The 23,705-nt window shown below is 49.6% G+C and overlaps 1 protein-coding gene across 5 annotated transcripts in view; it reads left to right on the top strand.

Moving 5' to 3' along the window:
• ATP13A3 (ATPase 13A3) overlaps window positions 1–23,705 on the top strand; it is an 83,479-nt gene that overhangs the window by 41,641 nt on the left and 18,133 nt on the right. For all 5 annotated transcript variants that reach the window (XM_061637645.1, XM_061637648.1, XM_061637646.1 and 2 more), the window contains 16 exons: window positions 270–401; window positions 520–702; window positions 1,899–2,056; window positions 3,178–3,366; window positions 5,452–5,513; window positions 6,878–7,028; window positions 8,519–8,635; window positions 9,064–9,081; window positions 9,175–9,328; window positions 9,414–9,534; window positions 10,656–10,780; window positions 12,395–12,573; window positions 17,148–17,270; window positions 19,962–20,041; window positions 22,493–22,535; window positions 22,627–22,736. In XM_061637645.1, coding sequence (XP_061493629.1) covers window positions 270–401; window positions 520–702; window positions 1,899–2,056; window positions 3,178–3,366; window positions 5,452–5,513; window positions 6,878–7,028; window positions 8,519–8,635; window positions 9,064–9,081; window positions 9,175–9,328; window positions 9,414–9,534; window positions 10,656–10,780; window positions 12,395–12,573; window positions 17,148–17,270; window positions 19,962–20,041; window positions 22,493–22,535; window positions 22,627–22,736 — 1,945 coding nt within the window. The remainder of the gene's footprint in view (window positions 1–269; window positions 402–519; window positions 703–1,898; window positions 2,057–3,177; window positions 3,367–5,451; window positions 5,514–6,877; window positions 7,029–8,518; window positions 8,636–9,063; window positions 9,082–9,174; window positions 9,329–9,413; window positions 9,535–10,655; window positions 10,781–12,394; window positions 12,574–17,147; window positions 17,271–19,961; window positions 20,042–22,492; window positions 22,536–22,626; window positions 22,737–23,705) is intronic.

Here is a 23,705-nt window from a genome sequence, read left to right as displayed (position 1 = left end):
CCCCTGCCCTGGCGAAGGTGTTTTTAGCCTTCAGCCATCGTGCAGTGCTCTTCCTCAGATTTCCGTTCAAGGCGCAAATGTTCTGTCTCCTACACACGCACACATCCTCTAGCTCTGACGGCAATCTCTGTCAAAATCCCAGAGAGATCTCCAGGTGCCTCAGTGAGCCACTCTGGGCTGTTGGCCTAACGGAAACAGAGCCAGAAGCGGTAACGTCAGGATCCTCAGTGATCCTTTTGCATTTGGGCAAATGTGTTCCTCACCTCCAGGTGTGGAAGAGATCCTTTCCACGGACCTTGTCCCTGGAGACGTCATAGTGGTCCCTCTGAATGGGATGATCATGCCTTGTGATGCGGTGCTTACCAGCGGAACCTGCATCGTCAACGAAAGCATGTTGACAGGTAACGTGGAGCAGCTTGTCTGGAGGGCAGTGGCCCAGAGCTGGGACGCTGGACTGCACCAGCGCTGGCGTCTGGGAGTGGTGTTTTGGGCACCAGTCAGGCTTTGCTCTCGTTGAAGGCGAAAGTGTTCCTGTGACAAAGACCAACCTGCCACATCCCACCACGGAGCCCAAAGGAGGCCCGGAAGACGAAGTGTACAGTCCTGAAGAGCACAGGAGGCACACGTTGTTCTGTGGCACGACCGTCATCCAGACTCGCTTCTACACTGGAGAGCTTGTCAAAGCCATTGTGGTCAGAACAGGTGAATCTACTAGGAATGCGCAGTTAGCAGATGCTGTTGGGTGTATATTTGCATGAATGCCCTGTGTAGAATCCTTATGGAGCCGTGTTAGGTCAACAGCCCCACTATTTATTTATTTGATTATTTTGGATTTCTTTTTCTCTCCCTCTACCGTGACTAAGAGAGCCAGTGTGATGCAGTGGTTGGAGTGTTGGACTAGGACCTGGGAGACCGGGGTTCGAATCCCCACACAGCCATGAAGCTCACTGGGTGACCTTGGGCCAGTCACTGCCTCTCAGCCTCAGAGGAAGGCAATGGGAAACCCCCTCTGAATACCGCTGACCATGAAAACCCTGTTCGTAGGGCAGCCATAAGTTGGGATCGACTTGAAGGCAGTCCATTTCCATTTTTCCATTTTCCATTTCCACCATGACTCATGATCCTTTACGACATCCAGTCTAGCTTGGCGCTGGCAGCTTTGTCGACTGTTGAGGCAGAGGTGTTCCTTTGACCCACATGACATCTCTGAGCTGCCAGGGAGTCCGCCAGAAACTCAGGAACCTGCCTTATGTCTTATGCCAAGTCAGGCTGCTGGCCGTTCTGACTGGCAGCAGGCTCTCCAGCCTGCATGCTCTGGCATTTCCTCAGCAGAGAGTGGGGTGGGCATCTGTTCAAAGGGTGCTCTCTCTCAGATTGGAATGGGTCAAGATAATCTGTTGCATCCAAGAGTACTTGCAATTGCTTTGCCACAACCTTCTCAATCACCTTCCCTAAGAAGGGGGTATTTGCAACCGGGTGGTAGTTGTCACAAACCAGTGGGTCCAGGGTGGGCTTCTTTAAGAGTGGTCGGATCATGGCCTCCTTCCGGGCAGCTGGGACCACTCCCTCCTGCAACGACACGTTGGCAGCACCCTGGATCTGCCTAGTCAAACCTCCCTGGCAAGGTTTGATAAGCCAAGGCGGGCAAGGGTGGAGAGGACACGTTGCTGGCCGTGTTCTCCTCCCCTGCAGGAGAACATGTCTGGCCACTATGGCTGAGCTGCTGCTGTTGCTGCTGAGTGCCATAAACGTCAGTCGACCTGCCTGCCTAGAGAACGTTCCTTTGCTGTGTTTGTGCCCCATTAACGAAATGCCCTCTTGGCTTTCTAACTTAGCAGGATTTTTGGTGGGCTTTGCTCTTCTCATACCTTCTCTGGAAATCCCCTCCTTCGTTACAGGCTTCAGCACTTCTAAAGGGCAGCTGGTCCGTTCCATCTTGTACCCAAAGCCAACGGATTTCAAGCTCTACAGAGATGCTTACTTGTTCTTGCTCTGCCTTGTGGGGGTGGCAGGTGTTGGATTCCTCTACACGGTCGTCATCAGCATTCTCCACGAGGTACGATTTCCACCCCTCTGGTCTCCTGCCTGATGCAAAGAATTCTGCAGAGCATGGACTCCCCCTAGTGGTGCACATGTCAAACTGCACCTGTGCCAACTCTGGCCCCTGAGGACACGTGGGTGCCCTTGCCCAGCCTCCGAAGCGTGCCCCCCCCCACACGCCCACATGCCTGCTCAGTTCCTTTCTGGACCACCCCAGAAACAGGAAGAGGGAGATTGCCTGCTCCCAACGTTTCCAGTTCGTTGAATTCAGCACAGACAGGCAATTGTTCGCTTTGCTAGGCTTTACTTTTGAAACATAAAAATGCAGACCCCCCCCCCCCGCTGCCGTGCTTCCAGCGTGTGGGATGCCTGTTGCATTATAATCTGTGTCTAAAGCTTTTTAAAGAAAATGTTTTTAACGTTTTGTTTTAATGTATTTTAAGGTCTGTTTTTATGATGTTTTAAAGTGTTTTTAGCGTTTGTGTTTGCCGCCCTGGGCTCCTGCTGGGAGGAAGGGCGAGATATAAATCAAATAATTAATATAAATAAATAAGGAGGATAGAAAGCGGCCTTGTCCCAGATCTGCCTGTTTGTCTGTCTGCTCTGACTGGCAGCATTTCCCCAAAATGTCAGGCAGCGAGACAGAGACCCTTCATACCAGATGCTGCCTGATTTGGGGGCCTTCTGCATGCAAGACAAATGCTTCTCTCTCCCCCCCCATTTCTGAAGTGGTGGCCCCTCATTCCCCTCATGCAAGGTCTTGTCCGGGGGGAATTGTGCCACAGGGGGAAGGGCCATAGCGCAGTGGTTAGAGCATCTGCCTTGCATGCAGAAGGTCTCAGGTTCAGTCCCAGCGTCTCTCTGTCTGAAATCCTAGAGAGCTGCTGCCAGTCAGTGTAGACAGTGCTAAGCTAGATGGACCACTGGTCTGACTTGGGATAAGGCAGCATCCTCTGATCCTGTGCTTCACTAGATCAACAAACCAAAGGCAACACCGAAACGTTTCTCAGAAAATGACTTCAGTGGAACCGGAGGCAGATTCCCTGATGCTTCTGCCAGTGCTGGACCCAGTTTAGCCTCTTCATCGCTGGGTGACTGGAGCTGGCAGTGACTGGCCCTCTTTTGTCTTTCTTCTAGGTTGCAGCCCACATCATTGTCATTGAGTCTCTGGACATCATCACCATCACGGTGCCCCCAGCTCTTCCTGCTGCAATGACTGCGGGGATTGTTTATGCGCAAAGGAGGTTGAAGAAAACTGGAATCTTCTGCATTAGCCCTCAAAGGATCAACATTTGCGGACAGCTAAATCTTGTGTGCTTTGACAAGGTTAAAGCTGCTTTTCAAACTTCTTTTGCTTGGGGAATCCTGTGCTGAGTTCAGGGTGAGGCTTCTGAGGTCACCCCGTAACTGTGCTTTTAGAATAACCTTGCTGTGGGTCCTTTCCTGTATGAACCAGTTGGGTGGATTGTCCTGAGTTGAGAGCAGACCTAGAAAGTGGACAGTGTGAGACCTCCACATTTTCTCTTTATTTCATGCTCATCCTGAAGTTTCTGGGCAGGAGATTTAATTCATTGAGATACCCATGAAGAAGCAAATCACAGAGATAAAACACACACATTGGGCTGGGATTAGTCTAAAAGTCTTACTCCTCTGTTGCCTGACAGGTGTGTGAATCATTTAGTAAATGTTAGAAAACTGGAGAATGTTGATAACTCCTTGGGAAGCCAGTGCAATGAACTGGGAAGCTGTGATGCTTCCCAGTATAGAATTCTGGATTCTCTTTGGCCAGTGCCCAGATTCCCCCCACCCCAAGCCTTTGGTCAAAGTCAACTGTTAGCAGTACATCAGAGAAGAAGAAGGGAAGAAGCATCCCTCCAGAAGGAGCCCAGGGCGCCAAACAAAAACACTAAAAGCACTTTAAAACATCCTCTTTATAATCCGCTCCATAATTTCCCCAGGAATTAATGTCAGGCTGAGTGGTCTGTGGTTCCCAGGTGGTCATTTGTGATCATTTGGGGGGGGGGCTTTGCCTAGTACATGCAGAATTTCGCTTTCTTCCCTTCCCTTTAACTGACCCCCAACATTATTTTAACTAAACCCTCAATTTAAAGTGCGCACAGACAGAATAGAAGGACTGAAATGCCACAGAACAGTCTTCCTTTTTATTGCAAGAGAAAAAAGAGTTTGAAGTGGCTCAGCTTAGAGGAGAAGTTTTGTAAAACTGTTTGATAATTCTCCCTATGGGGCACTTATAACCACAAAAGCATTGGGGAGGGGTTGATTTTTTTTAGCGACTGAGTGACCCTTTTAAAAAACAGAACATGAACATGAACCTGATCTCTGAATACATTGCTTTTTGTTTTAAAATGTGTATTTCGAAGGCACTGTGCTGCCTTTTCCCAAAACTTACTAGAGACCTCCTTTGATTTAGAAGAAAGGACAACCAAGCAAACTGAGGGGCAGGGAAAGAGAGTTCACCAGGAAAAAAATGTGGCTGTTTTTCTTTTTCAAAGGACGTTGGAATGCAAACCTTGGATGGTGTTTGAATTCCTGCAGCTCGTTTTGTGCACGGCTGATTACTTTTGATTCATTACAGTTACATGTTCTCAGGAGCTTAAGAGCAGCGCAGTGCTGACCCTTGCTGGGGGGGTATGTGTGGCACCATCAAGAGAAACCTTGCCTTCCTCTCTTACTGCTGCCTGTTCATGGCTATTCTCAGATGAGCCCTTCCGCGCAAGAGCATACTCCTGCTCCTCCCCCGTCTCTTTTCATCTGCTGCTGCTTTAAGGGATGGGAGGGGTGGACGTGCCCCCCTGCCTGGGCAGCTGGGTTGATGCTTCCTGCCTTTCCATGCTGTGCCGGAGCTTTCAGCCCTTGCCAGTGCCGTGTGGCAAGAAGGCATTTGCCACAGCCCTGCTTTTAGCCTCCTGTGGTCACGCAGGACTGGGTGGGGCTGCATTTCCAGATGCAGGTATTCAGTTGCACTGGATGATCTCTTATTTATTTGTTTTTTGATATATACCCTGACCCTTCCGAGTGCAGCTTCCTCAGGACAAAGGAGTGTCTTGCCCCAACCCCCTTGTGAATAGTTCCATAGTTACTTTTGCAAACGGGAGCCAAAATCACACCTCCATTTCAGCATGTGTTGGGAGGAAGGTGAAGTGTTTGCAAAGTTTCCCCCCTCCCCAGTTTTGGCTTGCAGCTGTGTTAGGGTGGGGGTCCCTTCTGGATCCCAGGCAGCAGACAGGGCAGACTTGCTTACTTCCAGGATCAGTCCCGTATCCGTCTAGACCATTTTGTGGGCCACAAATTTGAGATGCTGCTCTTTGTGTCTGTGCCCATGGTCAAAAACTTTCCTTGGTATCTCAATCTCTCTTAAATTTCATTTCCCCCCCTTTTTCCCATCAATAGACAGGCACTCTAACTGAAGATGGCCTGGATCTTTGGGGGATCCAAAGGGTTGAAAATGCTCGGTAAGTTGCTGCACGTGTAAGAGTTGTTGCCGTGAAGTGTAGGCAAGTCCAGGGCTTTCTCCTCCGCTGACATGCCCAGTAAACAGGGCTGTGTGTGCTACTCTTTGTGAACACCTTTGTGATGTCCTTATATGTTAAAACCTGTAAATATGGTAAGTGCAGGTTTATTAAGGGATATATGGTAAGTGAATCGAATGAGAGGGGGGAGAGCATGGGTTGGAAGGCTGGAGAATGCTGGATGATGATTGGCTGAGTGTTTGAATGGCTGAAGGTATAAATGGGAGGATGACAGTAGAGAGGAGGTCAGTTGGTGAGAGTTGTTGGAGAGTCGTTAGTGGAGAGTTATTTGGATGGGTTGGTTAGCAGAGTTCTGAGGGAGGGTTGGATTATATTTGGCTGATATTTAGACAGTATATGTATGACCAGAAACATAAAGAGTGACACTATATGAAATCATACGCTTGTTAAACATTCCTAAATAATCTTGTTGTTTCCTGGTGTTATCAAATAAATACTTTTATTGGTTTACCAAAAGCCTGATCCTTGGCTGGGGATACACAGACCAGAAGGGAGGGCAGGGCAATTACCAAGGCTGGAGGGAAACCGTATCATATGGTGGCTGCATCATATGGTGGTGAAGGAAGAAACTGTAACAATGTCAAGTATCCAGAGCAACCCAGGGCTGTATGCTCTATAGACAAAGATACAAGGGGGTTGTGGACAGCAAGGGCACCCAGACACAAAGTAAAAAGCTATAGAGAGACTGAGGCAAAGTCTCTAGCAGTATTGTTTACAGGGAGGGACTGGTGGTGCTGCCTAGCAGTGGGATCTTGAGAGATCTGTGCTAGAGCGGGGTGAGCTAAAGAAAAATAAAAACTACATGTCTCCCTGGTGGTAGCCGCGGGTGGAAGCCTGACAGGTGGTGCCAGGGGAGGAACATTACAACCTTCCTGCCCCAGGCTACCTGCTCATCCATCACCCATCGGGCTCTGTTTAAGCGCCAGGAATCTTGATCAGGTTATGCAAGAGGAGCCCCCCTTGCAGAGGACTTGTGATCATTCTTTAAGATAAGTTGAAACTACATTAACTGAACCTTGCTCCTCCAAAATGCTTGATTGTCCAAATCCATTTTGTGTTCTTGTAAGACTGTGTGGTGGTCTTCAGTGTTTCCAATCAGAATTTATCCAACTTTTTGGCTGAATGACATTTGGGTTTCCTGTGAAATGCAGACTTGAAAGGTCTATTTGGGTGTTTGGTTTCAGAGAGAGAATCAAACCTCCTGCAACCAGCTCATCTGTGAAACCACAGTCATGGGCACGTTAGTAATGACCCCTTGCCAATCTTCCTTCTTTTTCTGCATCTAGTTTCATTTTGCCAGAACAAAACGCTTGCAGTGAGAGTTTGGTCAAGTCTCCCTTTGTTGCTTGCATGGCAGCCTGTCATTCCCTGACAAAAATCGAAGGAGTCCTTTCAGGAGACCCGCTTGACCTGAAGATGCTCGAAGCCACGGGATGGGTGAGAAGCAGTGTTAGCCCCAGGAGGGCAGCTGGGGGGCGGGGAGGTAGTGGAAAGGTGGGTGTTCAGTATATCAGAGAGTTAGCTGTGCTTGCCTGTGAATGCACCCCCCCTAAAATGGCACCTGCTCCCTCTTAGGAGCCGGGGACAGGGACATGGGTGCGGTGTGGGGAAGGAGGCTTCCTTCTCCACTTCCTTGCTTTGGTTTTTATTCTGAGAATTTTTGGAGGTTTTGGGTCTTAGGAGAGCTCCTTCCTTGGGTTTTGGCAGCTGTTCTGTGTTGCAATTTATGACTGTTCTAGTTAGCATTTTTTAAAGTTAAAGCATTTATAAAAGCCACCTTTCTTATAACCCTTCATTGAGCGGCTAGCAATCTTCATAAATGCAATACGCAAATGATGGTTTTGAAATGACAAATTGACATTAAAATTCAATGTAACGGTAAGAGAAAGGATAGGAAGGTAGAGCCCTCTTGCTCAGTTCCAAAAGCCCATATGAATAAAGGATGGTTTTAGCGTATGTGTGGTGACAGCCAGATCTCCACTGGGAGGGAGTTCCCCAACCTGGGCCCTCCCACTGAAAAGGCCCTGCTATGTATGGTAGGCCCCAGGCTGCACTTGCCAAAGGCACCACAAGCAAAGCCTCCTCCACCGATCTTTAAAGCCCAGGTTGGTGGGTACTAGGGAAGGCATTCCTTCAAGCACTTGCATCCTGGGCTGCTTAGAGCCTTGTACACTAGCGTTTGCACCTCGAGTTAGGCTTTGTACTTCATTGGCAGCCAGTGTAGTACTTTCAGGGCTGGTGCTCCCATCTCGTTGCTCTTGAGAACACATGGACAGTGGCATTCTGCACTGGCTGCAGCTCCTGGACAGTCTTTAAGAGAAGCCCCAGGTAGAAAGCATTGCAGTAGTCCAGCCGGGAACTTAATCATGGACTACTGCAGGCAGGTTATTCTGGTCCACGAACGACTGTAGCTGGACCCATTAAACCAAAAGGCAGGGTAGAAATATTTTAATAAAGTATCTGATGCCTCTTCTCGGCCCCCAAGGTCATGCTTCCAGCCGATTGACACGCAGGCTTCCAGAGGAGTGGCATCCAGCTCAGAAGGGGGCAAATATAAGCCACCTTCCCAGTGCATTTATTCTGCCTGGGCTCAGCCCAGGGAAGGCCTCCACCGCATGTGGTTCACCCAGGTGGTCAGAACGCAGCCGTGCATTGTGACCTGCCAGCAGTTGATGACCCTCTCCCTGCTGGTGTTTGGTTTGGTGCGTTTCAGGCTGTGCCAGTGCAAATTAAACAGGAATTTCAGTGTTCCTGACCAAGAGATCTGTGGGTGTGGGGCGAGATGCAAATAGAATAAAGAGATAATTATGCAGCCACGCCTGTTCTGTGGCCATTTAATGGGAGCCAGGAGCTTTGCATCAGAACTGTTGATCCTGGGACTGAAATGGTACCATGTGCTAATGTGGGCGTATGCGTATTTCCTTTAGATTCTCGAAGAAGCGACAGAAGAGGAAACAGCCCTTCATAACCGGATTATGCCCACTGTTGTCCGACCGCCCAAGCAGCTTCTCCCGGGCCCAAGCCCTGCAGCCCCAAAAGAAATGGTAGATCCGTGCAGAGCCTTCCTTTCCCTCTGTCCTTTTAGCGACAGCAGGCTCTCCGTCCTCCGGCACAGCTGGCCGGGCCAGGGAGCTGTAGCAGCTGAGAGCTCTGGCCTCCTGCAGCACACTTGGCTGGTCCAGGGTGTGTGCGTGTCTGTCCGTCCATCCCATGGTTGATCCCAGCAGTTTCTGAGCTACATGGCCCAAGGGCCTGACTCAGTTATCAGGCACCTCCCTGCGTGAGGACGTTGTGGGTGTGCAGAAGGGGCAGGTGGTGGAGCAGAGCAGAGCAGCGTGAAGACAGTTTCTTCAGCCTTATTTGTGTATCAGGCGCTGGTGAAGGGAAGGTGCCCTCCCATGTTTCTGCTGTGCACAATGATGGAACAAGACAGTAATTAAGGTTTTTTCCCCTTTCCCCCCGCCCTTTGCAGGAGCTCTTCGAGCTTTCGGTGAGTGTTTTCTGTTGTCATTGTGCCTTCGTCACATTTCCTCAACCCTCATGCTGGTGAGTAGGCCTAACGCCCTCCCTCTCATTTGGTTAGGCCAGTTACGAAATCGGCATTGTGCGGCAGTTTCCATTTTCTTCTGCTTTGCAACGGATGTGCGTGGTGGCAAGAGCCCTTGGGCAGAAGCGGATGGATGCCTACGTGAAAGGGGCGCCAGAGGTGGTCGCTGGGCTGTGCAAGCAAGAGACCGGTACAGTGAGAGACCCTCTTGCTCCCCTCCAGCTGTCCAAGTGGGATTCTGTTTGCCCTGACAGGTTTCATTGTGTTTCCTCTAGTACCTGTTGATTTTGAAAGAGTGTTGGAAGAGTACACCAGGCAGGGCTTCCGGGTCATCGCTCTTGCTCACCGAAGGCTGGAATCCAAACTGACCTGGCACAAAGTCCAGAATGTTGGCCGGTGAGTTGACCCGAGGGGGTGGTTGAGCTCATCCCTGAGCACACGGCTGTTGCTGCAGAAGAACGAGTTCCTGGTGGGTGGGATGGGAATACTCTGCGTGACTTGAACTTATACCGTTGACTGAGCTCAAAGTTCTGCAAGGCTACAGGGAGCGGCCCCAACAACTAAAGCAGTGTCCTACATTCTGCCAGCGAGGCAGCATCCTGCCCGTGGCCCCTCTGGGCTTTGCCTTTCCCCTTTGGGGCATCCCAAGCACCTTGTTGACAGCCTCTGACGGCTTTTAACTTGTTAGCCGTTGACAGAGCTATTTCCCACAAATTTGTATAAGTTAGGGTTTTTTTTGTCCCAAGGTGCATCACTTTCCTTGCAGGAGCAAACTACCACCAGCAGGTAACACTTTGCTTGCGAGACTTGCACTGGCTGCCAAACCGCTTCTCGGCCAGGATCAAGTTTTGGTTTTAATATATAAGGCCCTAAGCAGCTCCAGACCAGGTTACGTGAGAGACCACCTTGTCTCTCATGTACCCAGTACGAGGTCACCGTATTCTGCCGGAGAGTCTCTCTTTGAAATCCCTAAAATATCAGGAGCCTGCTCCACAGTCACTCAGGGCAGGGCTTTCAGTGTGGCTGTCCCTGTCTTGTGGACAGGCACCCGCTATGTGTACTTTCCAGAAACAGTTGAAGACACTTTTGTTTTGTCAGGCTTCTCCAGCTAGGTGAAAAGGTCTCTGCCTTGGGTGTATTATTTTTGAGTCTTTTGTGTGTGTGTGTGGGGGGGGGCAGCACTGTTTTAAAAACTATTTTTAGTTGTTCTTATGGTATTGTATATTTGTAAATCACCCTGAGGCACATGTAAAACATAATTCATCAATTAATATAAAATAATCTCATGTGCTGTTTCGCTGTCTGTTCACCCGGTTTGGACAGGGCCTTTGGAACTCTGCACAGTCTGTGTGGGATTTTACTGCCCTGAGTAATGTGGTGCCTCCTGCATTTCCAGTCACGTCTCTGCCCCCTGGCTGCTTAACCTTGATTACTTTTCAGTGAATCACCTACTGGAGGTAACTGTAGCTTTCTGTCTTTGCTCTCTCTCTCCCTTCCTTCCCCCTGTGTTGCTGCAGAGATGCCATTGAGGGCAACTTGGATTTCATGGGTTTAATTGTAATGCAGAATAAGCTCAAGCAAGAAACCCCGGCTGTGCTTGAGGTTTTGCATAAAGCCAACATCCGGACCGTCATGGTTACAGGTTTGTGAGCAGTTGCTACAGCACTTTCAGGCCACCGGGACGTCTGGCCGGCAGCTCTTTCTCTGTTGCTGGAGTTTGCATTCTAGTACAGCCCTCTGCAGCCAAATGCTCTGAACTGCTTAGCCATGGTTGGGCTGTGGGAACGGCACCCTCCCACGCTACCAGCCCCTTCCCAAATCCCCCTACCCAGAACCGGAGTCCAATTAGGAACCTTCTCCCTAACTTTCTGTCTATGAAGTAGGAAGCGTGTGTGGTGGAGGCTGGTCCGGCTGTAGCCACTGGCCAGGACTGTCACCCAGCAAGAGAGGTGTGTGCTGTGCAAACCTTTCCCAACACAGTGGAAAAGGTAACAATGGAAACAGACGGAGCAGCTCCTGCTTATGAAGGGCTGGTGCATGAGTCACCCCCTTCCCCGCCTGCAGCCACACACAGATCTCACTGGCAGAGCTTTTTCTGCAGAGGATCTCAGGTTTGATCCCTGAAGGTCCTGTCTAATTTAATTCCAAGTTTAAAAATTAGCAAGTGCAACATAGTATTATTATCATCATCAACAGCAACAACAACAATAATAAGGGGAAAGTGGAGAAGTTCAAAACTGGGCTGGTAATTGGAGCCCAGTTTAATGAAGGGCTGTGAAGTCACTCCTGGTCACTTTGACCCCAACCCTCTAAGGCAGCCTTTGCCAACATGGTACCCTCCAGATGTTTTGGACTACAATTCCCATTAGCCCCAGCTAGCTGGACAATGCTGACCGATGCTGATAAGAACATAAAAAGGGCCCATATCTGGATCAGGCCAGTGGCCCATCTAGTCCAGCATCCTGTTCTCACAATGACCAACCAGGTGCCCATTATGGGAAGCTGGCAAGCAGGACATGAGCGCAAGAGCACCCTCCCTTCCTGTGGTTTCTAGCCTCTGCCTCTGACTGTGGAGCATAGCTATTGTGGCTAGTAGCTATCGATAGCCATATATCTGTCTAATCCTCTTTTAAAGCCATCCAAGTTGGTGGCCAACACTGCCTCTTGTGGGAGTGAATTCCATAGATTAACTATGCAACGCTGTGTGAAGAACTTCCTTTTGTCTGTCCTGAATCTTCCAACATTCAGCTTCATTGGATGCCCTGAGCTGTAGCATTATGAGAGAGAGAGACTTTCTTTGTTCACTTTCTCCGAAATGAAAAATGGAAATGGACTGCCTTCAAGTCGATCCCGACTTGCAGTATTCAGAGGGGGTTTCCCATTGCCTTCCTCTGAGGCTGAGAGGCAGTGACTGGCCCAAGGTCACCCAGGGAGCTTCATGGCTGTGTGGGGATTCCAACCCTGTCTCCCAGGTCGTAGTCCAACAACACCTTAACCACTACGCCACACTGGCTCTCTTTACACTGTGCATAATGGGAGTTGTAGTCTAAAACAACTGCAGAGCACCAGGCTGACCAAGGCTACGCCAAGAGGTTAGACTGTAAATGGAATGAGGGAACAGCTGAGCAAGAGTGGTGGGGAGGAGGGGAATGAGAGGGACGGGTGAGAGGCCAGGCAGCAGATGTCTGCTGGCTGCAAAATGGAACCCAGAAGGAAGAATGGAGGCTCAATGAAATGTGCTGTACTTTCTTAACAGGTGATAATATGCTGACTGCCATCTCTGTGGCCAGGGATTGTGGAATGATTCTACCTCAAGACAAGGTGATCATTGCTGAAGCGCTACCTCCAAAGGATGGGCAGACAGCCAGGATCAACTGGCATTATGCAGATGCCCTTGCCAAAGGCCCTGATTCCTCACCAGCCATTAACTCAGAGGTAACTGCAGATCTCCATGGGCCACAGAAAGGGCCAGAAACAACTTGTTTTCCCCCATGTTTGGGTAGCTCTGAGGCATGCGTTATAAGTGAGAAAGACACTTGTGGTTTATGTCAGGAGGAAATGTGGCTCCTTGGAGCCCTGAGAGGCGTTCAAGGGACAGTCGGCAGAGGAGGAGGTGTTTCTACACATTCCACCCCATGGCTGTTGGTTATGTCCCTATGTGTCAAAAGCAGTCATCCTAGAAGAGGCCTTCCCTCCTCACTATGGGATGAAGATGGAATGCCTCTTCCAAGGTGGCACCTGACACCTGTGGTTTTTGTTAATACTTTGTAAGTGTTGTTGAACCGATTGGGAGCAGTGAGCACAGTGCTATTAAATTAAACATACATGTAACTGGCCAATTGCCAAGAAAATCCAACACGGTCACATTTGACTTCAAAAGAGGAAACTTCACAAAAATGAGGGGATTGGTAAAAAGAAAGCTGAAAAACAAAGTCCAGAGGGTCACATCACTCGAAAATGCTTGGAAGTTGTTTAAAAACACTATATTAGAAGCGCAACTGGAGTGCATACCGCAGATCAGAAAAGGTACCGCCAGGGCCAAGAAGATGCCAGCATGGTTAACGAGCAAAGTCAAGGAAGCTCTTAGAGGCAAAAAGTCTTCCTTCAAAAAATGGAAGTCTTGTCTGAATGAAGAAAATAAAAAAGAACACAAACTCTGGCAAAAGAAATGCAAGAAGACAATAAGGGATGCTAAAAAAGAATTTGAGGAGCACATTCCTTAGAACATAAAAACCAACAACAAAAAATTCTATCAGTACATTCAAAGCAGGAGACCATCTAGGGAGACTATTGGACCCTTGGATGATAAGGGAGTCAAAGGTGTACTAAAGAACAATAAGGAGATTGCAGAGAAGCTAAATTAATTCTTTGCATCTGTCTTCACAGTGGAAGATATAGGGCAGATCCCTGAACCTGAACTAACATTTGCAGGAAGGGATTCTGAGGAACTGAGACAAATAGTGGTAACGAGAGAGGAAGTTCTAAGCTTAATGGACAATATAAAAACTGACAAATCACCGGGCCCGGATGGCATCCACCCGAGAGTTCTCAAAGAACTCAAATGTGAAATTGCTGATCTGCTAACTAAAATATGTAACTTGTCCCTCGGGTCCTCCTCCGTGCCTGAGGACTGGAAAGTGGCAAATGTAACGCCAATCTTCAAAAAGGGATCCAGAGGGGATCCCGGAAATTACAGGCCAGTTAGCTTAACTTCTGTCCCTGGAAAACTGGTAGAAAGTATTATTAAAGCTAGATTAAGCACATAGAAGAACAAGCCTTGCTGAAGCAGAGCCAGCATGGCTTCTGCAAGGGAAAGTCCTGTCTCAGTAACCTATTAGAATTCTTTGAGAGTGTCAACAAGCATATAGATAGAGGTGATCCAGTGGACATAGTGTACTTAGACTTTCAAAAAGCGTTTGACAAGGTACCTCACCAAAGGCTTCTGAGGAAGCTTAGCAGTCATGGAATAAGAGGAGAGGTCCTCTTGTGGATAAGGAATTGGTTAAGAAGCAGAAAGCAGAGAGTAGGAATAAACGGACAGTTCTCCCAATGGAGGGCTGTAGAAAGTGGAGTCCCTCAAGGATCGGTATTGGGACCTGTACTTTTCAACTTGTTCATTAATGACCTAGAATTAGGAGTGAGCAGTGAAGTGGCCAAGTTTGCTGACGACACTAAATTGTTCAGGGTTGTTAAAACAAAAAGGGATTGCGAAGAGCTCCAAAAAGACCTCTCCAAACTGAGTGAATGGGCAGAAAAATGGCAAATGCAATTCAATATAAACAAGTGTAAAATTATGCGTATTGGAGCAAAAAATCTGAATTTCACATATGCGCTCATGGGGTCTGAACTGGCGGTGACCGACCAGGAGAGAGACCTCGGGGTTGTAGTGGACAGCACGATGAAAATGTCGACCCAGTGTGCGGCAGCTGTGAAAAAGGCAAATTCCATGCTAGCAATAATTAGGAAAGGTATTGAAAATAAAACAGCCGATATCATAATGCCGTTGTATAAATCTATGGTGCGGCCGCATTTGGAATACTGTGTACAGTTCTGGTCGCCTCATCTCAAAAAGGATATTATAGAGTTGGAAAAGGTTCAGAAGAGGGCAACCAGAATGATCAAGGGGATGGAGCGACTCCCTTACGAGGAAAGGTTGCAGCATTTGGGGCTTTTTAGTTTAGAGAAAAGGCGGGTCAGAGGAGACATGATAGAAGTGTATAAAATTATGCATGGCATTGAGAAAGTGGATAGAGAAAAGTTCTTCTCCCTCTCTCATAATACTAGAACTCGTGGACATTCAAAGAAGCTGAATGTTGGAAGATTCAGGACAGACAAAAGGAAGTACTTCTTTACTCAGCGCATAGTTAAACTATGGAATTTGCTCCCACAAGATGCAGTAATGGCCACCAGCTTGGACGGCTTTAAAAGAAGATTAGACAAATTCATGGAGGACAGGGCTATCAATGGCTACTAGCCATGATGGCTGTGCTCTGCCACCGTAGTCAGAGGCAGCATGCTTCTGAAAACCAGTTGCCGGAAGCCTCAGGAGGGGAGAGTGTTCTTGCACTCGGGTCCTGCTTGCGGGCTTCCCCCAGGCACCTGGTTGGCCACTGTGAGAACAGGATGCTGGACTAGATGGGCCACTGGCCTGATCCAGCAGGCTCTTCTTATGTTCTTATGGATAAAAAATTATTTTTTAAAAAAATCTGCTACCCTATTGGCTGAGGCTCCTTTTGTAATCACTTAAGAGGTTTTTGATCATAGAGTTACAGTGTTATCCTCAAAGTACCTTGGATTAAAATGCATCATCTCAATATTATAATGGATTCTGAAGTTTGATTTTTTTATTTCAAATGAAATATTGCTCATTTATTTGTTTCCAGTATTTATTGTCCACTGTAAAAACAATCTCACATCAGGGTACAGAAAGTTTTTTAAAAATACAATACATCTAACAAAACACAAGAAAAATCTACTATTCACATTCTTAAACAACTAGTAAAATCTAATATACATTTGGAAATTAGGTTCAAGTACTAATACCCACCAAACTCCAGAAGGAAGAAGGTGCATCTTCAGCTGGTGCCAGAAATTCAGAGTTAGCTCTGGCCATACATGTAGAATCATAGAATAGCAGAGCTGGAAGGGGGCCTATAAGGCCATCGAGTCCAATCCCCTGCTCAATGCAGGAATCCAGGTTAAAACATCCCCGACAGGTGCCTGTCTGGCTGCCTCTTGAAGGCCTCCAGGGTTGGAGAGCCCATCATCTCCTGAGCTCATTGGTTCCATTGTCGCACCACTAACAGTTAGGAAGTTTTTTCCTGATGTTCAGCTGAACTCTGGGTTCCTGTAACTTGAGCCCATTACTTAGTATCTTGCACTCTAGGATGATTGAGAAGAGATCCCGGCCCTCCTCTGTGTGACAACCTTTCTCAAGAGGCAAGGGAGTTCCATAACTGTGATGCCCCCACCCCCTTCAGTTTCATATAGCTGTGGTCCTGCAGGAAGGGCGTCCTGCCATAGGTCGTAACTGATGGGCAGGTCTATCTGAGAGAAGCCCCCGCCCTTCAAGGATTCAGGTTCCAAGTTCCAATGGGCTTTGTAAGTTGAGGCAAGCCCCTTGAGTTTGACTCAGAAGCAAATTGGCAGCCAGTGCAGTCATTGCAGGACTGGGGTTAGATGTTTTCAGTAGACTGCCCCATGTGGAGCACATTATAATAGTGCAGCGTTGAGGTGACCAGAGAGTGGATCACTGTGGCCAGGCTATCGCTGCCCAGGAACAATTGTAGTGGCAAACCAGCCAGAGCTGGGAGGAGGCACTTTTAGCCACAGACGCTACCAGCACTGGATCTAAGAGCAGCCCCGGACTACATGGCTGTTCTTTCAAAGGGACCTGCACAACCCTCTCAATGAGCTCTGGGTCCCGTGCGGGTGATTTTGAGAAGTAGGGACATTGTTGCTTCTTTAACGGTGGCAGGGACCACACACACTGGCGCTCACCACAGCCTGGGTCCACCCCCCTGTGCCAACGGCTGAGAGGACAAGGGCTGTGGTTGGTCTGATGGCCCCAAGTGCCTAGTCTGCATCTCCTGGCCTCAGCAGCTGCAAACCCACCTTGCCATCCCAGACCAGACGCCTTTCACCAGTGAGCGGCTTCTCCCCAAGCCTGCTAGGCAGCCAGTAACCAATGCGGTTTTCTCTATGCCCCCAGCATCATTCTTTCAGAAGGTGTTTCCCCCTTAGCATGTCTTAAACATGTGCTGGGTGTTTAGCCTCTGTTGGGAGGTGGGTTGTTCCACCACTGTTGCATGTATGTGTTTTTAACCTTTTGTTAAGTTTTTATACTAGTTTTAACTTTTTTATTGATTGTAAGTCTCTTTGGGTTCTCTTTTGTGAAGAAACGCAACTAACACATTTAATGAATAAATATCAGTAAATAGAGGCTTTGCCAAAGGAAAGGAGCAGCCGGTTTCCATTGTGAGCCAATGACCCTTTGTGTTTTGTTACAGGATATTCCTATTAAATTGGCCCAGGAGAGACTTGAGGACCCCCAAATGACCAAATACCACTTTGCTATGAACGGGAAGTCCTTTGCGGTGATCCAGGAGCACTTTCAGGATCTTGTCCCAAAGGTTGGTATCTGGGATGGCTCCCCCCCCCCCCGCCCCCGGCTCCCTCCCTGAATGCTGTTAGCTGCTTTGATTACACTCTGAGACAGAATTAATGCGCTTCTTCACTCTTGCTGTGCACAAACAGCTGGATGGGGGGGCATTTCCTCCGTGCCTCCCATTTGTGTCTCAAATGGAAAGACAGATTATTATGTATTTATTTTAGAAACACTGAAATGGTATGATTCCTCTCAGTATGAGCTGGAGCCTTGAGCGCTGTGTCCTCCTGTTTCCGCTGCTGGCTGGGGCTGATTGCAGATTAGCGTGGAGCTCAGTCTTGTTCCAGCAGTGCTCTTAGTTGTGTAACCAAAGGCTGAATGCTAACCAAGTTATTGTATTCCAGCTAAAAGGCAGAGTTTACGTTTGAGAGCTGTGTGGTAGCCCGCTGCATTTATTTATTTATTTATTATTTATTTTATTTGTATCCCGCCCTTTCTCCCAGCAGGAGCCCAGGGCGGCAAACAAAGCACTAAAACACTTTAAAACCTCATAAAAACAGATCTTAAAATACATTAAAACAAAACAGCATTAAAAAACATTTTTAAAAACAACCTTAAAAAGGGTTAAAAACATTATTAAAAAACATACTAAACAGTTCTGACACAGATGCAGACTGGGATAGGTCTCCACTTAAAAGGCTTGTTGCATGAAACACCGAGATTCCATTTGTCCTTCCAGAAAGCGCCCAGGCAAGGCAGCCACGTGGCGACAGCTCCTTGTGCACTTAGCCACTCTCCTCAGACGGCTTCACACCTGAAGGCTCAGCACTTCCATGATTACTAGCAGCCACCTGTAGCCTTTCCTCCTCCATTGGATTTGTCAAATCCTTTTTTAAAGCCATCTCACTAAGCCTCCTCTAGGATGCACACCTTAACGTGGTGAGGGGGCTTGAGAGTGTTGAAGAAGCCAAGAGCAAGGCCGTCAGGAGTCTAGACCAAGAGGCTACACTCCAAGCAGGGGCACCAAGGCGGAATGGTCAAAGCTGAGACACCAGATTAAGATGCATCCAGACTCAGAGGAAGGCAATGGTAAACCACCTCTGAATACCTCTTACCACGAAAACCCTATGAACAGAGTATCCAAAATGCAACACGAGATAGTGCTGGAAGATGAGACCCCCAGGTCAGAAGTCATTCATCAAGCTACTGGGGAAGAACAAAGGACAAGTACGAGTAGCGCTGTGACTAATGACGCAGCTGGGTCAAAGCCGAAAGGAAGCCCAGAGGCTGATGCGCACAGATGCGAAAGGAGAGTCCGGAGTTGTACGACGCACACAATAGGAACATGGAATGTGAGAAGCAAGAACCAGGGAAAGTTAGAAATTGTCAAGCAAGAAATGGAACGTCTCAACATTACAATCCTTGGTGTGAGTGAATTGAAATGGACGGGAATGGGACATTTCCAGTCAGGCAACTACAAATTCACTCCATTTTAATACACTCACATTGGCTCAGACATCCTTTAGAGGCAGCAGAGGCTTACATTGGATTCCAAGAAGGATTGCAGAAATTTCCCCCCATAATCACGGCCGGTTCTAAAGGGCGGCCAGGTTGGGCACTGCCCCGAGGGCCCCAGAGCTACAAGAGCCCCTGAGGGGCCCTCTGCTCCCCTTCCGCAAACCACGCCCCCCCCCATCTACCTGTCAGCCGGCTTTTTAGCATTGCCCTTAATGAAGATGGCGGCCGCAGCTTCCCTAAGGTACTGAAGCCGCTGCTGCCATCTTATATGATGGCAGAGATGTGCGCGCATAGCATGCACGTGTGCCATCAACAAAGATGACAGCGGAGGCTTCATTCCCCTTAGGGAAACCGCGGCCACCATCTTCATTAAGGGCAATGGTAAAGACTAGACAGGTAGGGGGGCTGGGGGGGGCGCGTGCGCATACGTGTGTGCACGCACACCCACACACCGGGGGGGCAGGGCAAGCTGATGCCCAAGGGCCCCCGGATGCCTGGAGCCGGCCCTGCCCATAATTAAAGTTTCCCAGAGAGACGTGTGCCCATGCTGTCAAAATTTCTCAAACATCACACCAGTGTTATTCGATCTACACTGGCTTCCAGTTGTTTTCCGGACCCAATTCAAGGTGTTGGTATTAACCTTTAAATCCCTATACAGTCTCGGCCCAGTTTATCTAAAGGAGCGCCTTCAACGCCACCAATTATGCCGCCCGACAAGATCAGCCACACAGGGCCTTCTCTCAATCCCACCGACAAAAACAGCTAGATTGGCGGGAACTAGAGAGAGGGCTTTCTCAGTGGCGGCCCCCACCCTTTGGAACTCCCTCCCACAAGATCTACGGCACGCCTCTTCCCTAAATACATTCCGTAAAGCCTTAAAGACATGGCTCTTTCAACAGGCCTTTGGGATTTCCGGGGAGGGTTAACTTTTATGATTGAAATGCCTCCTACCCTGCACTAGTATTGTTATCGCCCCTGTATCGTTGTACTGTTCATATATTGTATTATTGTATTTTACTGTATGGTGTTTTAACTGTTTACATGTACGTCGCCTAGAGTGGCCATTGGCCAGATAGGCGACACATAAATTAAATTTTATTATTATTTATTAACTGCGTGATCACTGATCTTTTCTGTGATCTCCGTTCAACTGTTGCTACAAGAAGTCTCTCTCATCCCCCCCCCCCCCATTTTCCAGCTTGTATTGCATGGCACAGTGTTTGCTCGCATGGCCCCGGAGCAGAAAACGCAGCTGGTGGAGGCTTTGCAAAATGTAGAGTAAGTATCCCTCTGTGCTGCTGGTGGGGGCGGCTGGTGACAGACCTTTGCTGTGACCTAGTTATCTGTAGAGAGCCAGTGTGGTCTAGTGGTTAAGGTGCTGGACTACGACCTGGGAGAGCAGGGTTCGAATCCCCACACAGCCATGAAGCTGACTTCGTGATCTTGGGCCAGTCACTGCCTCTCAGCCTCAGAGGAAGGCAATGGGAAACCCCCTCTGAATACCGCTTACCATGGAAACCCTATTCGTGGGGTTGCCCTAAGTCAGGATCGACTTCAAGGCAGTCCAATAAACTTTTTAACTTTGAAGCTGTAGTTTTAAGGTTTAAAGGTCAGGATTGCTGTTGGGAAGAAACAGCACCACCTAGTGAGAGAAGTGGTCCCTGCTTGCCCTTTAAAAATAGACACGATTGCCCTGGGCAGGTGAGGCAGGTGACCACTGCCCAAGGTGCTCTGCGCTGGTGGCGTGGAGTGGCCATCATTTGACGCCCCAGTACTGAGCCCCCCCGTTAAGGAATGAACGGAGACAAGAAAGCAAGTCACTTGGTTGAAAGAGAAAACTGTGTTGGAGAGACTCTGATGGCTGCAGTTCTTTCAGGACAGCTCTGCTCCTCTTTGTGTCCCATCCTCGGAGCTCTCTGGTGGGAAGACAGTTGCTGGGGTCACCCCGACAAGATAATGGACGCTGGCCTGGAGCTGTTGGATGGCTTGGCTCACAAGCGGGGTGAAGGAAGTCTCTATCCCAGGTGTAGGCTGCAGAGATTGCCTGTGCTGCCAGCCATCGGGATGAGTCCGTCTCAGAACTTAAAGAGCCCTTAAAATCATAGAATAGTAGGGTTGGAATGGGCCTATAAGGTCATCCAGTCCAACCCCCTGCTCAATGCAGGAATCCAAACCAAAGCATTCCCAACAGATGGCTGTCCTGCTGCCTCTTGAATGCCTCCAGTGTCGGAGAGCCCACTTGAATTCCAGGGAGAGATGGTCTCCGGAACCAGCCATTTCAAGAGAAGCCTACTTGGAACACCCCCCACCCTGGCTTCATGGGGAAAGGGGGTCCTGGAAGTCCTCTAGGCAGCCGGTCAGGCCACTGACCTTGCGCACTCCTGCCCAGGAGTCTGTGTAAAGGGGATGGGGAGGGCATCCCCTGTGGCTGAGCTGTCTGCCTTGTGAGGGAGGCCAGCCTGGGCGGTCTCCTCCACTGCCCAGAAGATTCGCACAGAGCTGCTTCTTCTGGCTACTACTGCTCTAGAACAGAACCATGGAATGGTTGAGTGGGAAGGGGCCTCCAAGGCCATCGGGTCCAACCCCTGCTCAATGCAGGGCTCCAAGCTTCCCTGCCCTCCAGTTTTTCCCAGCTTCCCAAGCCCAGCCCTCTCCCAGACACCACCACCATCCCCTCTCTGGAGTCCTGGGCTGAAGAGGGCTGTCCACTCCTTCAGTTTTTTCTCACTGTGGGTCAAGCGTCAGCCTGGGCTGATGGGCAGCCGGTCTGTCCCTTGGGACAAAAGGCTGTCTTTTAGAGACCTGCTCCTGCCCTCCACGCTGCTCCTTGCTGCACCTCGTCCGTCTGATCCTCCCTCGGGACGCTAAGCTGGAGCTGCCCTTTTGTGGACACAGTTGACTTGAAGATCAATTGGCAGGTCGGAAGGGTCAGGCCGAAATGCTGCAGCTGCCCACTTTCTGCCGCGGATGGTGCTTGAGGCCATGCAAAGCACCCTGGTCCCCTCTGGCTCCGCAGGGCTTGCCCCCACCCAAGTTTGGATTTTTTGTGGAAGGACGTTGGTTGTGAAATGCCTTCAGCTCCTTGTGCAAACAGTGGGATACAAATATGCTGGGCATCTCAGGCAGTTCAGCAGTGTTGGCTTGTTGCTTTGCCAGTCCTTGTCATGGAGTGAAATGCAGTCTCCCCCGCCACCCGGCCCCAAGCAAAAAGCCCCCAAGCGCTCTTGGGTTTTCCAGCCTCCCTTAGTGGGAGCATGAAGCAGCAGGGCTCTGGTCAGCCTGAACTTGGCTGGCCAGTCTGGAGGCCTCTTTCGCTCCGGAGTGCCCTCGCCACGTGCTTTCTCCTGGTTGCCATCTCTTCCCAGGAGTGCTGGCGTGCTTTTTCTCACACACATAATGCATGTCAGACAGCATTACTTTTGTGTCACAGGAATTCACATCACAGTGAATAGCGGTAGTGATTTTGGCATCTCATCGTCTTTATTTTTGCATGTAGATTTAAAGTTTTAAAAAGACTAGTCTCCGGATGTGCCCCATCTATAGGTCTAGATTTCTCTTCTCCCTGGGAATGATGCCCTGAAATCATCTTCGCAGCACAGGCCTCGTCTTGACCTCTGTGTAAGCTGCCCAAACTGTCGGGCTGAAGAAGGTGGCTCAGGGACGATGGGGCTGCATTTGGGGTGAGGTGCCGTGGGGCCCTGACTCTCTCCTCCTTCCCTCCTTCCACAGCTACTATGTGGGCATGTGTGGCGATGGGGCAAATGACTGTGGGGTGAGTATCCTTGTTCTGCTCCCAGAGGCTCCTGCTCAGCTGGCCGTTCATTCTGACAGCAGAAGTAACTCTTCCCTTTGCAAATGGGCAGGCGCTGAAGCGGGCGCATGGTGGCATTTCCCTGTCGGAGCTGGAGGCGTCTGTGGCATCTCCATTCACCTCCCGGACCCCCAGCATCTCCTGTGTGCCAAGCCTGATCAGGTAAAGGTGGCATGCAGGATCCTGAGCCAAGGTGCCTGTCCCTGCGCAGGCCCTGGGAGTTGGTACCAGGATGGGCATGAGGGGGGCCTGGATGAGCCCCAGAGACTTGGGCAGAGATGGGGAAGCCATGCCCCGTTCGGAAGGAATGCAGGGTTTGATGCACTGCGTTGCTTCTAAGGAGGCTGACGGTCAGTGCTGTGTGAACTCGGCACCAAAGCTGCCCAGATCCTATACCCCAAATGGCCACCATTTGGTGGTACAAGTCAAGCTGCTCAGGCTGATAAGCGCAGAGGTTTGCACGCCTTGCTGGAGGTCAACGCTCTCAGTGCCAAACCCGAACCAAAGCCCCCAGCCTGCCCTCTGAGCTTCCACCAGGTGCCAAAGGGCTCAGGACTGAGGTCGCTGGCCCTGCACCCCTGGGTGCGGGAGGGGGCAGTTGGGCAGCTGCCTTTCTTTGCCGTTCTTTAATTTTTATTTTTTCTTCCTGAGCAGTCATCCTGCTGCTTGGAGCGAGGCTCCAGAGAGTTGTGCCCAACCCCGTTTCCCAGGGTACCTCTGAGGCCCGTGTGGGTCTCGCAGGCATCCTGAGAGCTGACGAGAGCAGCTGCACCTGTGTGGAGCTCTCTTCCAGCCGCAGTGTTGCTGCCCCCTGGTGAGGAGGAGGGAAAGCGACTGAGAGCTGCTTCCAGGTGTGGGGAGGGAGAGAGCGGCCAGGCAGGCGGGGGGAGAAGGGAGGAACAAAGGGCTCTTCCCTAGTCTCTGTTGAGCAGTTGTTAGCGAGGTGGTTGTGCGCACGGGCTCCAGCATGCCTGAAAACCTTTGAAGAACTACTGAGGAAAACATTAGGAAGTGGGGTGGGCATCTTTCTTTGCCTGCTAGACAGAAGGGGGGGATCTTTTTCTTTCATTTTGGAGAAGAAAAGAAAGAAAAAGGGTCTCCTCTCTCTTCCACCCATCCTCTGCCCAGGGC

The sequence above is a fragment of the Rhineura floridana genome, chromosome 7 (assembly GCF_030035675.1).
Source record: "Rhineura floridana isolate rRhiFlo1 chromosome 7, rRhiFlo1.hap2, whole genome shotgun sequence".
Taxonomy (NCBI): domain Eukaryota; kingdom Metazoa; phylum Chordata; class Lepidosauria; order Squamata; family Rhineuridae; genus Rhineura; species Rhineura floridana.
This window is presented reverse-complemented; position numbering and strand designations above follow the sequence as displayed.